Below are 15,720 nucleotides of genomic sequence, written 5' to 3' on the forward strand. Positions count from 1 at the left end.
GGCGGTGGCGTCAGGCTAGGCAGCTCGTGGTGGCAGCAACAACAGTGAGCAATGCTCACGTATGGAGGAAGGGGAAAGAAAGGAAAAGAAAAGGAAAAGGAAAAGAAAAATAAAAGGAATAAATAAAGGAGAAAGAAAATAAGACTAACCTTTTGTGTGAGAAAATTTTGGAGATTGAATGAGTATTTATAGTGTAGGGTTGTTTAAGGTAGGTTTGGGCTTTATAAAAATTGTGGACTTAAATAATAGAAATAGGTAGCCCAAATGTAAAAATAGAATGATTGGGTTTATTATGAAGATGGACTATATTCGGATTGAATACAAATTATTCGTTGCATTCTAATGCAGCCAAGATAGCTGCAACACCCACAAAACGCATTTTGTTATTAATAAAACGCATGCTACGTACCTTCATCTTCTTTCTTTCTTTATGTTCTTCCTGCAATTTTCTTCTTTCCTTTTTTTTTTATGATACATTCTTCTCTTTCATTTCCTCTCTCCTCTTTCATTTTCTCTTTCCTCTTTTTTCTCCATTTGACACTTTCTCTTCCTCTGTTTGTTACATTATTTTGGGTTTGATTATTATTCTTGAAGAGACCATCAATGGAGGTTAGTTTTTATGTTGTTGATTTCTAATTAATTAGTTTAATTAGTTTATATTTTGGTTAAAATTGAAATTGATTTTGTGATTTTTTACTGGATAGATTTCAATTGATTTTTTTTTGATAAATTGATGAATTAGACTATCCTCAATTGAATTTTTGAATTTGTTATAAATATTGATTTAATTGATGAGTTACTGATAATAGCGATGAATTTGATTTTCGTGATGAATTATTGAGTTGCTGCATTTATTATGAATTTCTTTGTTATCATGTTTTTATTTTATTTTTTGAGTTATTGTTATTTGTTTTTTGGGAAAAAAATGAATCTGTAGTATTGTAAAATTGAACATTTAGTACCAAATGAATATTTAGTACACTAAAATGAACATTTAATACATAAAAATGAACATATTTTAACAATTTTTTTATCAATGAATATGAACGTATATGGAATATATGGAAATCATGTTCATTTTTAATATACTGAATGTTCAAAATCATTTATTTATTGTTCATATATTTTTATGAAATGTTCATTTTATATGGAATGGTTCGACTATTCAATTATTGTATGATAAATGGTCATATTTAATATACTACATATTCATTTTTTTTTTTGACGTTCTTACTTTTTGTTATTAAATATTTTTTTAACGTGCTCATTTTTTAATTACTAATTGTTCTTTTTTTTACATGTTCATAATTTTTTTTTACTAAATGTTCATTTTTAAGGACTTGTCCATCAATTTTATAATTATATAATAATCAAGTTCATTTTTAATACACTAAATGATAAACATTTTTTAACATGTTCAATTTTCAGTACATAGTACTAAATGTTCATGTTATTACTACTGAATGTTCGTTTTTATTTACGTGTTCATATTTTTTTTATTAAATGTTCGTTGTTTTTTAGGTGTTCTTATTTTATTTTACTAAATGTTCATTTTTTTTACTAAATGTTCATATTTTATAGGGAGTCATGTTGTCTAGGCGGGCTGTTGAAGAAATTTGGTTTGGGCCGCACGAATTGGGCCGCGTGTTGTTGTAGCCAAGATAGCTGCATTAGAGTGCAGCCAAGACCAATTGCGGATTGAATACTTATTAATCCAAAAATTAAACCTTGCATTATTTAAATCCCTTAATAAAAATAATTTGGCCCAAAATTATATTTTACAAATAAATAAATAATTTATAAAATACATTAAAAATACGGGGTATTATAGTGAGGTATATTAAGAAAATGGAATCATTGTATCTATAGTCATTTTTTTTTTATTATGTTTAAAATTTGCTTTGTTATCACCATCATCCGATCCGTAGAATCCTTGGACATCAATTTTGTATCATCATTGTCGTTGGTTGAAACTTGCAAGTGGAAAACGTAATCGCAACATTTACATTTGTAGCTAGTCTTACTCCATTACAAAAGCTAGCTTATGAGAATATGTTTGACATTGTTGCAAACAAGTCAAGTGAATATAAACAAATTTTCCACTTAAGACAATAAATAGATGCTGAAAAAACGAGAAAGAAATCATTAACTTCATATCTTTTGGTGCAATAATGGTTCTTCTTGACTAAAGCCTAGCACTCTATGTGTACAACATTTGATTTAATCAAAGATGAGAAAAGAGGGGTCTACTTTAGTCAAGTAGTGGTCGATTTATGAAATGGGTACCTCAAAACACCTCGAAATAATTTGGTTATAATAAAGTACTAGAAAACTCCAGCGAATATTTAAAAATATATATCAATCTGCCATGCATTTAAAACTATATTTGGTGGTTTACTAATCAAATTTTCATGCCAATACTTATGTTTATAATTTTTGGTTAGGTTTACATTTCAAAACTACACCAAGAGTACTTCCTAAGAGTCTAATACTTTAATACATGATCAAATCTCAAGCTAGTACAATTAGTACAATGCATAGAAAATAATAGCAAATATATAGAGTGATGTGGTTACCATTGTACATTGTGACAATGATTATATTGGTTTTTACGGGGTTAAATATCTTGTAAAGAGAACAATTTTATGAACTATGGAGTATTAGGATAACCATTAATCGTTTTAAGATAACTTTAACTTAATACACTATATATTATACACCCGACTTATCTACAAATTTATCAAAAGCTAAAAGACAAAAGAAGATCCCACTAATTAAATACTCAATAGTCAAGTTCTTTCCAATTATTGATCCTAACGGAATATACTAGAATATTCCAGTAATGATATAACATCATGAATGTTAAGCCCAAACAAATTGAGATCCTGTGAGACCAAAAGTATATCAATTGATGGCAATTTGATTTTCGAAAAATTCTATATAAAAAAAAGTGAAGTGCAAATAGTATTGGATTGCACCCAAAACTAAAAGGTCCTAATCACCTTAAAAAGAAAGTGGTGAACCAAACAGTAGTTATTGCGTTGCGTTCACCAAAGGTCATTTGGCTTAATATAGTTTTGCTTTTTACAAATTATTGGTACTTGATTATTGCTTTTATAAAGTGCTACATTATTACTTTTTAATACAAGTGTTCCAGCTCAGATCCGACAACCTGTATTCGAGATCCGTAAAGACCCTATCGTTCAGCTAATCACCTACACAGGAAATTAGGATTAGCTAATTAACCTCGGGGTGAATTCGGGGATAACCACTCCGATAATAAAGTCAGAAAGTGTTTAATAGAAAGAAAAGATGATATGAAGAGAGAGAACGAGAGAAAGAGAGAGAAATAAATTCTACCTTTTAATATGAGATAAACCTGTTTATTTATAGTGATTTCAACTGTCAGGTGGCTGCATGCCATGCAAGCCCCATTTGTGCCAAGTGTTGATTAATCGATGCCACGTGTTGATTTGCAACAAACCGATATCTTTGCCGTTATGTATATTTACCGATATGACCATTATGTCTCTTAACTCGGACCCGTTCATTCTGTAATTTAGTTGATATCGGCAAAGCATATGATATCGGTATCTCCCCATACAACAAGTTTACAGTTCAAAGTCTACTAGACTTTGACTAATCTAAATTTGAGACAAGTTAGGCCCTAATTGGCAGAAAAGTTCTCCCAATAGTTATTGATGCATTATCATAATTACACCTTAGACCTATATAATTACTATGTAGTATGTACTCCATATGTGACTATGTGATCCTAGTTTAGTTTTCGACGAAAAGTTTTGATGATGGCCAATACAAGTTCTACTAAGAATTTTTTCGGGTGAAAACAACGGGACCTTCGAATAGGTCCTTTTTGATGGGCTGAAGACTAAACTCGGTCCAAGTGATGGCTGGGCCGAGGATTTCCTGCACAGCAAACACACGTAAACTGGTCTTGGGGGTTGTGCCAAGGAAGGCCTCTCCGATGCCGAAGTCAATACAGTGTTTAGAGAGAGAAAGCTATGCAAGAGAATTAATTGCTTGAGACTCTAAGTGAATGAATGTAGAAAGAGGAGATTGATTGTTTTTATACTTTGATGTAAGGGGGAGAATGGGCCTTGAGTCAAGTAGACTGACCACGTTGACTGGACCTTTGACTGACTTGGCATGGATCGGAGGGTTGAAGCTTGACCTTGGGCTTTATTGTTGAATCATTTATGAACTGACCCAATTAAAGTAAATTGGACCAAAACAAGAATTAACGAGATCACGTATATTTAATTATGTCTTGTGTATATACTTTGTATGAGTTCATATAAGAATAGTTAATTTGACGATAAATTCAATGAAGTATATATAATAGATTCTCGGCTAGTCATATACGAAGTATTTAAATAAACTAAGTAAACAACGTCACAACTTCAACTATGCTTATAGGCTAGCTAGATAAGGTAGTGGAAGTTACAATAAACGAACACTAGTTGAGAATGTGGCTAGCTGGATAAATGTGGAAACAAATTAGTTAAACAGCTAGTCCTCTATCTATTCAAACTTGAAACAATTGGTACCATCCTTGTGGGGTTTAGGCATCTGATGACTAAGAAATAGGTTTGCGCTTGAATTGAAGTGATGAGGTCGCAAAGAGGAAAGTAGACTGAGATCTTCTTCGAACTTGATGCCCAAATAGATAGAATAGCAGCAAATAGCATCTTTCTCCTATGGTCGACCGTCTTAAAACCTTTTGCGTGCTCATATAAAGGGAGGTACCTACCTAATGCTTGATAAGAAGACTATTTCAAATTTCAATTGGCTTTTTCGCCGCATATTAGCTAGTGACCCTATGATAAGTATGTTGGTGTCCTAACTATGCTTCCATTATTATTCATGAAAAGAAAATGACTTAAATGTTGAAATTAGTAAGGGAATTAGTGGTGCTTATCGAAGGTGATATATAGTACATATTAATTAGTGGCAATTATAAGCCAATAAAGCATACATGATATGATTTATGATTCAAAGTGACTTTGATTTAATGAAATACTACCTTGTTAGATCCATATAGTTTTCCATTCTTTGTACTAGTATGATTTTATGTGCAATATGAATATAACAAAAATAACGCATGAGTAGAACTAGTTAATGAATAATGAAGCGTATATAAATGACCAAATTTTAAACATGGAAAACACAAAATCATACGAGTAAGAAATAACAAAGATTTCTATCCCAACTTTCAAATAGCTATGAACATGTAACACATACTCAAGAGGGATGACTTTTGAGTGGCCACAATAAAATTGTTGTCATTGTATTAAATTAAATCATAGCCCTTCATTTCTATTAACTAACGTAAACTGTTGATATGGTTTATTTTGTGTTTTATTTTTTTAAAAAAAATGAACAAAAATAATTAAAAAGTTATCACATTCTTATCAGTTTTTTGTTTTAGTTCCTTCTTTGTTTATTAAGTTTTTTTCCTTTACTTCTCTTCAATCGTTTCCTTTTGTTTCCTTTGTTTTGGAATGGATGCATATTGCAAATAATTCAAGCAACTCTATATGAATTTCTGATCTAATGTCGTATCACTAAGCGCAAAAGGCAAATAGAAATAGTGGATCCACAATAGCATTGTGACGATTTCGTTATCCCATTGTAAAAATGGAACTTGCAAATGCCAATATCTAATTAACTGTTATAGTGTTATTCTTTGAAATCAATTTCCAGACTCCCAACTATTTAGCTTGAAATAATAAAGCCATAAAAAGCTAAAAACATAATGGAGTAAAGCAAAGGGTGGATTCAAGAAAAAAAATAATGTGAAGACGACAATCAGTATGCATGGATCATGAACAAAGATTGAAGATAAGTAAAGGGGGAAAATGCTGAGTAAATAAAGAAGAAACAGAAACTGTCAAACTAATAAGAATTGAACTTGGTTTTTTTTTTTTTAATTTTTTTTAAAAATATATCAACGGTTCACATTAGTCAATAAAAATGAACGGTTGCAATTTGATTTAATACAATAGCCACAATTTTATTGTGGCTATTTAAAACTGTCCTACTCAAGACTCAAGAGTATATAATCGTAGTTTTATAATTAATAATTTCAATATATAATAACATTCGTCAAATATATATATATATAATAACATATACTAAAATAACAACCGCTGATATCATTCTATTTTAAAACTAGACTTATGTCATGTTATCATTAAAAATTTTCCCTCCAAAACTATAAATGATGTCATCGTTTTGTAATATTTATTTTATTTTATTAAAATTCTGGTCATTTACATTATTATTAGTATCAAATTCTAAAAATTGTCTTCCTTATTTGTTTTGTAAATATTTTTGTTTTTAATTTTGATATGAAAAAATAAATAAATTTAGAATATTTTATTTGATCAAATCGTGCATCGTACGAGATTAATCTAGTTAAGAAATAAAAGATTGATTGGATTCATGAGTCGGATCTAGGTCTAAAATTGTTAGACCAGGGTCCTACACTCGATCCATGGACATATAGGGCATATTCTTATATGCATCCTCATGCATGTAGAATAGGTGCAACACCAGGCCAAACTCAAATCAATCAACACAGCTCTTTGTTTCCTTTTTTAAATTTTTTGTTTCCTTCTTCTAAATTCTCTCTCTTGTGATATGTTTTCTTTCTTATAATAATTTTGATCCAAATTATCATCAAACTCTTCAGTATAATTTTCTTTTCCTCTATTTTTCTCCTTTTCATTTTCTCTCTCCTCTTTTTTTTATTATTATTATTTTTCACTTTTATTTCACTTTTTTGATTGAATTTGTTTCTTACAACATGGAATTAATTGTTATACCCAAAGAGATCGTCAATGCAGATTAGTGTTTTGTTTGTTGATTTGTAATTAGGTTTTTTTTTATGTTAGTTTCAATTGTTTTTTTTTTGGTTAACTTCGATCAATTTCGATTTATTATGTATGAATTTTGTGTAAATTTCATTCTTCGTGTTTTTTTTGTTCATAATTTTTATGTATGAATTTCGATTTATCGTGTGGTGATTTTGTGCTTAATTTCGATTGATTAGGTTTTATCTGATTTTTTGAATTCATATGAATTGCATTTTGTTAGCTTCGATCAATTTGATCTGTGTATGAATTTCGATTAAAAATATGAACATGCATAAAAAATATGAATATGCATTAAAAATATGAATACGTGCATTTTAGAAAATGAACATACGCATTCAAAATATGAACATTTGCATTGGTTCATTTTTTGAATGCGTATGAACATAAGCATTTCAGAAGGTGAACATATACATAAAAAATATGAACATATGGATTTTAGAAAGTGAACATATACATTTCAGAAAAGTTTACAAAAGCATTTTAGAAAGTTTACATAAGCATTCAAAATATGAACATAAGCATTTAAGAAAGTGAACGTGTGCATAAAAAATATGAACATATGTATTTCAGAAAGTGGACATAATCAAGCAAAATATGAACATATGCTTAGGTTCCCTAAAAGTGAACATAAGCTTTTCAGAAAGTGAACATAGGCATAAAATATATGAATACATGCATTTCAGAATAGAAATATGAACATAGGCATGCTTTTTAGAAAGTGAACATAGGCATAAAATCTATGAATACATGCATTTCAAAAAGTGAACATACTCATTCAAAATATGAACATATTAATTGTATTCCATAGTGAATGCATAAAGAATATGAACAAAAAACTTCGCTAATTAACAGAAAATTTCGAAGAACTAAATTTCGAAAAATCAAATAAAAATTCACATAAATTCAGACAAAAATCAGTGAAAAATTACCTTTTCTTGGTATAATCCTGTTGATTTTGCATCTCTTCTCGTATATCCATTATTAATTTTTCAGTTGTTAGTGAAGTAAAATCATGTAAATGAGAGAGAATGAAGTTTGGAGATAGAAAATTAGAGAAATTGATTACAGAAATTTTTGAAAAATTAATTAGAGAGAAGTAGAATGGTTTTTTTTTTAAAAAAATAAAAAATAAATTGAAATCCAAAATATGGCGGTTGGTAAGTGGGTCGTGTTTTCGTTTGGACAAGTTTTGCAACTGGGCTTCTTTATTGGGCTAGTGTTACACCTATCCTAGGTGTATAAGGATGCATATAAGACCAATTGGACATTTAGTTCTAGACTTCTAGACACAAATCCATCTTGATCCAAGACTCAAAAGACTGATTTGGATAAACAAATGGGTCCTAATTAATGGGGCGTGTTGGATTAATGCGTTGAGCATTGCACTTTAGGCCCAATTGTTTCTTAAAGGTTGAAATGAAATACAGTACTTCGTATTTAAATTACTCCCTCTGTCCCCAATTGTTTGCCCCAAACCATAAATCCACTTTATTAAGGCTTTGGGCAAAAAATGGCGCACATGGGTTGACACAAATATCAATGAGGAGAGAGATAGAGAGAGTGCAAGTGGGAAAACATGTCAAAAGTAATACGGGGCAATCTTTTGGGGATACCTTAAAAAGGAAAGTGGAGCAAACAATTAGGGATAGAGGGAGTATATGGAGACAATGAGACATAATGGTGCTTTTGCTAATGTGGGACAAAGAGGGATAAACAAACATATGGAATTTAGTTAAAATTTGATTACTTAAGGAACTTAAATTATTTTAATGGCTTGTAAGTTGTAACTACTAGTATGAAATATTGAGGAAATATCTTGTAGAAGAAGAATCCATAAAGTGATCAAATGCTATTGAGTCGTTGTATAACTTCATAAGTTAAAATTGTTTTTCTAATAGAGTGAAATTGGTGAATAGAATAAGCCCTTGTTGTTGTGGGCATTAAGCTACATAATTTTGTTTACAAATTTTTATATATGGCTGGACACACCGTATTTTCGAGGTTACCCGATTTCTCAGTCAGGGATTACTTGTAGGGTTACTCGGTCAGGGGTTACTTGTAGGGGTTACTCGGTCAGGGGTTACTTAAGGGGTTAGTTGAGAGGCTACTCGAATGTTAGCTAGTCACACGATGTGGCCAGCAGCACAGTAAAAGCTCTGAATTTTGTTTGGTATAAATTAATCTTGTACATGTAGCCTAACTTCTAATCCGGCTCGGCCTAACCCGATCTAATTTGGAAAAAATTTCCAACCTTACATACACTCGAATTATGTAAGAACTCGTGACCAAACACTTTAATAAACATGTCGTGTTGCAAGCTCAGCCCGCCACACAAAACGGGCACGGCAAGGCAGCACGACCCACTATCTTAGAGCCTAAAGAAAATTTACGAACCCCCCCAAAAGAAAAAAGTCAAAAAACTGCATAATGAGAACTGAGATTCTGTAACTTGAGAAAACAAACACCATGAACTTGTTACACAGAACCCTCACCAAAACCTCCAAATCAACCATCTTCTTCCCTTCAATCCCCCCAATTCGTCAACACCCATTTTCTCTCTCCTCCTCCTACTCAACCAAACTCCCAATTGATGATAACAGGGAGAAGAACTTGGCAAGACCAAGTGAAATTCCATTCCAACCAAAGGTTGTAAATAGAGTCAATTTTGTTGGTACTGTAACTATGCCTGTAAAAATTTGCACTTCTGCTGATGGCAAATCATGGGCTAGTACTGTTATTTCTCACCTGCGGCAACCCTTGTTTACTTCCAATTCTCTCTGGTATTTCATCAATTTCAGAATCCCATGTTCAATTTTGTTTCTTTTTGTGTTTTTGATTTTGTGGGTTGATTTTTATGGTGTTTAATTGAATTGGGTTGATGTTTGATATGGGTTTTAATTGGGTATTTTGGTTTTTGATTGAAAATTGTGTGATTTTGGTGTTTGATTGAGCTATGTAGTTTACTTTAAGCAATTGTGTGATTTTTTGTCAATTATAAATGAGTTTGTTGTAGGATGATTTTCGGGTATGTTCTTTGGTTTTCTGATGTTTTTGGGACTAATTCTTTGACTTTGTATTCTAGATGTGCGAGTGTTTTTTGTAGAACATGTAACCTGACTAAAATCTGTTCTCTTTAGTCGAAACACCATCAAGTTTTGCAATTGTCAAGTTTAGCCCCAAGTCGACATCATAATCTTGTGTCTTAAGACTTATGTTTAAGGCTCTTTCCATTTTTCTTCTTAAATCTCTAGTAAGTTTCAAGTTGAATCTTGAAATTCCAAGACTCGACTTAAGACTTGAGATTGGAACCCACCTCATTTTTATTTTTATTATTATTATTTTTTTTACACTTTTCTACATATAATATGTCATATATTTGACTCTTAGGGCTAAAGTGATAAATTTATGCAAGTCTTAATGAGTCTTAATAAGAATTTGATGACATCATTTTTAATGGGGACCACCAAAAATGATGTCACATCCAAGTCTTAAAACTTGGGGCTAATGAGTAATGAGTAAGCAAAGCTCATTAGACAGGACCAAATCGAGGGGCAACTTTGCGAAGTGTGGTTTTGAATACGATAGACTAGTTTGAAAGGACAACTGATAGTAGATAGTATGATGCTTTTGATGATTGGAGAGTTAGACTAGTTGCTATACTGCAGTCTCAATTTTAAGTGGTTTATTGGGTTTTTGCTGCTTGTGTCAGTTTATGTTAGAAAAACAGTCTGTTAATATAGGTTTGGTATCTTGTTGAAATTCCTAATCTCATCAGAGAGTCATATAATAAGGCTCCTTAGACTAGCAAATGGATGGAATGGTGTATGTTCAAGTGGTTGGAAATACCTGTTTACACTCTTTCTACTCTAGCTGGGATGGTGTAAGTTCAAGTGGTTTAAGTGGGGTTGTTCATTGCCTATACCTCCTCTGTGTCTATTTATGTTCCTTTCTCCGGCTACATGCGTAAATGCTTTGATGCTTGTTTGATTGCTAATCTGATTTACTCTGTGCTTTTGAGCTGTATACTTTCCTGCTTGAAGTGATGGAGATTTTGATGTTAATATACACCGTGATCCCTGGTGATTGTGATACTCCGGTTAGTGTATTATTGAAATAAGGTGATGTAGTGGTGACTGGGAATTCAAGTGATGAAAGAGGGTGGTTGATAAGGATTTATTCTCCCTCTTTCTCTCTTTTAGATATGAGTACACGTGTGCCCACACAATCACACACACAATTACTTCACCATCATCAATTCGAATAAATTTATAGTTATGGAGATGTATGGTTATAGAACACTTTAGTTTACTGGATGACATTGTATTGTATTGGACTTAAACCTCAAGTGCTTAGGCTTCTTTGTGATACATTATTACAATTCATAGCAAACACACACACACACACACACACACACACACAATGTGTGGCACAGTTCATTTTCTAATATTCAAGGGCATTGGTGTGAGAACATAGTATGAGTACATGATATGCATGTATAGTTCGGGTTATGCCTATGTAGCATGGAAACGACTCAGGTTTTAGGAACTTTTTTTATTGTTGGAAACAGGAAAACCTCAAGTTGGAGCGATTCCTAGGTTTCATTAGCATGAAAATGGGCTGGGTTTCAAATAGCTTTCCTTGTAATTTCTGTGCTTCCTAGGTTTATGCTACTGTGTGTATTATGAAGCTAATGGGTGCCTGTCAGATATATTTGTATATATATTCTTAATTGTAATGTAAGTGCATTTTGGGCTAATTTTTTCTTCCTAATATCCCTTTAACTAGGATTCCTATAATATTTGAAGGTGACTTGGCCATCACTGCTGCTACCCATCTGAGGGAAAATGATAATGTACACATTGCCGGACACTTGAGTTCAGCTCGTTTGCCAATCAATTTGACTGATTACCAATCCAAAGTCCAGGTAATGTTGTGCTTCTCTCTTTTTGACTACATTATTTCTTTCTTGGTCAAATCAAATGCTATAATTGAACTAATTGGTGCTGAGCATAGGCTTTACCTATAACATGCTTAACTTTATATGGGAAGCATGTAATGTCACTAATGAGTAATGAGGTTCAGACTTGCATTTAGCATTTGATGAGAATTGCAACATGTTCCTTGTGGTCCCTTTCTGTTCTGATGGCAGGCCATTGGTTTGAAAGCTCATGGGCTGATTTAGTTAAATGCGAAGGAAACCAAAAAAAAAAAAAAAATTTACGGTGTATTTTTTTTCGTTTATTTTTTTTTTTTCTGTTGTGACTCAAAAGTCAAGACTATACGTATTTAACATATCAAGTGCTAACATGTTAAGTTGTAATGTGATTAACTAATATCTTAAGTTGTCTAGTATACAATTCCATCACTAAATTATAATCCTGAAACCAGGTCTTATTGTTAGAAACCTGTAAAGGCTGTGATGCTGTTTTCTATTGACACCACAATACTATGGAAGTATGGAACAATATAATCAATGTGGAAATGCCGCAACAAGAATCACTGAGGGTCACCGGAGCATTATTAGACTCACCAAATGTACAAACTTAGTGTTTCAGGTTAAGCTTTCCCATGTGCATAGAAATATCCACCATGGTATAACTACATGCTATGTCTTTTTCCAACAATGTGCTTCTCAACTATGCATACTGGTCAGTTGACCATCCCGAGCTATCAGCCTTTCACCTAGCCAACAGTCTGGGAGCTAATCTATGTAATTATAATATATACGAAGTATAATGTAAGTATACTAGTTCCTTCCTAGTTTAGAAAAACTAGCTCTGTAACTAATTCTTCTGCCAAAATGTTATTTGTCTCTCATATATTTCCTCTGATTCAAATTATATTCGTTTTAACTAATTTCCTTTGATCCAAAATGTAAGTCATACTACATTACTAATGCAATATTAAATACCACTTTATAATATTAATATTGTATTATACTTTATAGGTTACATAATAATATTCATACAGATTTTAAATGTCGCTTTACAATGCCAATGCAACTTCAGCTAGATTCCAAACACGTGTAAAACTTGTTAAAATGACCTGTATATCAGAACAAAGGGAGTAGATCTTAGTATGCATGATTCCAATGGCTGAATAGAAAACTTCATTTTTCAAAATCTTATTTGCTCTTTTGTGGGGAAATGACAAGCTTTAAAGCTATCTCATCACTTAAGGAGTGGGAAGGAGGGAGTATGTTTTCCTGCCTTTTCATTTTCCTCTCTCTTTCTCTCACACTGATTTATGTTGCGCTAAGGTTCAAGGGTTAGGTTTTGGGTGTGGATGGGAGGGTGGTGGGTGTATGAGCGTTACTGCGTTAGGATAAGGTTTGAGGTGTGAAAGCCCGTGCCATTTTTTAGAGTCCTGAATTTATTGTTCCACTTTTTTAAGTTTCTAGATGGTGGTCTTCCTTTAAGAAGCAGAGGAGTTAGCTTTAGGTTTTGTGATCAATTGGAGCATGCAAATGAACTTGCTCAGCAACAAAAAATAAGAGCCTTTAGCTTAGGGCATTAGGCAATTCTCATGTGTAATTTGCCTTCATTAGTTTATATAATTTGTCCCTGTACCCAAAAATAATTATCACATTGGTACAACCCTTCATATATAAAGAACTAAAGGATTTACTATAATCATTTAAAAGTACTGCCCTTTTCATCCTCGTTCAACCACTCACCTAATATTAAAGGGGGGAAAGGGGGGTGGATTTTGTGTTCGCTAGGTTATATTTCCAAATTACCTTTTTGTGATAATTTGTCATTCTAAATTTTCACGAGTAATTAATTTTTCTTTTGCCCTATGTCTATTTAAATGTGGCAGGTTATGGTTCACAATGTTAATTTTGTTCGTCAATTCCATCCTGAAGTGATGAAACATCTCCTCTTCAATCAAAGAAGAGGAAAAAAGATGAAACCTCACCCCAGATCATAATATGAACTGTGCGTGCCTAATTAAATTGGTAAATCCTATCTTATCTCTTAACTACATCTACATATGGCTTATTGTTTACAAAAATACAGAAATTCGAATAACAACTGGAGTATGAAGTAAAACTGTGTTTGGCTTGAAGCTCATTAGTTTTGTTTTTGATTTTTTTCTTGCAGGAATTTTAACAGCCACTGAAATCCTTATTCATACAAGTAAATACATACTTCGTAACAGGCAGTGCAATTGTCCTGAGAACCAGGAGGACCGATGAGAAAAATCCGTGAACAGAAATCTCTTGCCATACTAATCGCAGAATATCCAGGACAAGTAATGCTGTCTAATTAATGATCATTATCCATTTATAGATGATTTGAAAGTGATGTAAAAATATGATTGCTACTTTGGGAAGTCGGCAGGGCTTTGAATTATAAAACAGAAAGGTACATCTCCTGCAATGTGTACATACTAAACTGGTGTAAACTTTTGGTGTTGGATTGGATAATACAGTACTTGTATACAACTTTGTTTTCAATTCTTGAACTTGATATGTTAACAATTGTTTGATTTTTATTTTTGTATCATACTGGCTCGGGAAAATACTATCTCGTCGAGGTTGGGAGGAGGCCAGGAGGGGTTCCCAACCCTGACTAGAATAAGTCGCGCAACAGCATCTTACAGTGAGATGAGGGAAATTTAGAATCAGAACACGAACCCGAACCATTTGGTTGGATTCAAGATTATCATTTTGAAAATCACCTCAAAAAATTTAAAAGCAGGAAAAAAAATCCTGTATAATCACAAAAATTGTGTGATTGATAAACAAGTAATGAATGACGTGGAAAGGGTAGTTGAGACAACGTCGACTTCAATCGTCAAGCTTCTGATCAGGTAACGTCCATGCAGATATTTCCCACAAATACATGACGTTGTCTCCTGCTGCGTAACTGCTTACCATTTTACCATAGAATCCTTATACGTTACGGACTAGATATTTTATTTACAAACTTTGCCAGCTCATACTATACCTCCATTACTATCTCTGTTTCTTAATTTTTGTTCCGATTTTTTTTTTCCCTCTCTTTTCTATTAGCATGTCCTTTTAAATTTGTCTCGGACACAATTAGGGGCGAAGTCAGGGTAATCTGGCACGGGCCCCAACCCCCATGTAGCTCAAAAATTTCGTTGCAGATTAGGTATACGTGTGTGTAGTGGATTATATTGAATCCTAACCGAGAGAGTAGGAGATGGAGAGATAAGTGATTGGCGGTTCGACTCCTCATCCCTCCATTTCTATGATAGGGTAAGGGTTACTTCCCCGTGTACTTTACCGATTAAAAAAAATGTTGAATCTTAACTTATGATTCTTAGTTCCGGCACCAGTAATTAATGGTTACTAGTTTCGTCTTTGTACACAATACTACTTTTGATAAGGTTAATAAGCTCAAATAAAGTTTATAATAGATATTAAAAGATCATCTTAACCAAAAGTTTAAGTTGATAGTTGAATCCATGATTGGTTTATAATCGGTAGGAGATAAGTAAATTCATCACATGAATAAAGGCTACTCAGATTCATTTTACAATTGAAATTCTAAGTATTAGTTCATATACTTTCTCATAAGCTTAATCAAGTACTCATAATTAAGTGAATCAAATAGATAAAACGCACTTAAGTAGATAAAATGATGCCTAACTGAAACACTAGGTATCGTTAAAGAGATGAAATTCGATGACACATATACTCCATATAAAATATCATCCCAATATCCCAGAAGATCAAGACTTTTACTGATTAAGGACCTGTTCTATTTAGCTTAATTTCAATTCAACTCCAATCAGTTTAGTTTCCAATTTCCTTCTCTCATAAACAATTGATTTCAGCTCTATTCAGTTC

At 32.5% G+C, this 15,720-nt stretch overlaps 1 protein-coding gene across 2 annotated transcripts; it reads left to right on the top strand.

The window, feature by feature from the left end:
• Positions 1 to 9,284: 9,284 nt before the first annotated feature.
• Positions 9,285 to 14,358, top strand: LOC145578674 (protein OSB3, chloroplastic/mitochondrial-like). Of its 2 annotated transcripts, XM_081635968.1 has the most exons (4): positions 9,285 to 9,679; positions 11,685 to 11,823; positions 13,719 to 13,857; positions 14,003 to 14,358. In XM_081635968.1, the coding sequence occupies exons 1-3, from the start codon at positions 9,366 to 9,368 to the stop codon at positions 13,827 to 13,829; spliced, it is 564 nt and encodes a 187-aa protein (XP_081492094.1). In that variant the 5' UTR covers positions 9,285 to 9,365; the 3' UTR covers positions 13,830 to 13,857; positions 14,003 to 14,358. The 2 variants fall into 2 exon arrangements, with proteins under 2 accessions (XP_081492094.1, XP_081492095.1); XM_081635969.1 differs by lacking the exons at positions 13,719 to 13,857; positions 14,003 to 14,358 and adding an exon at positions 12,288 to 12,826.
• The last annotated feature ends 1,362 nt before the right edge of the window (positions 14,359 to 15,720 follow it).

The sequence above is a fragment of the Chenopodium album genome, chromosome 14 (assembly GCF_948465745.1).
Source record: "Chenopodium album chromosome 14, dcCheAlbu1.1, whole genome shotgun sequence".
Classification (NCBI taxonomy): Eukaryota; Viridiplantae; Streptophyta; class Magnoliopsida; order Caryophyllales; family Amaranthaceae; genus Chenopodium; species Chenopodium album.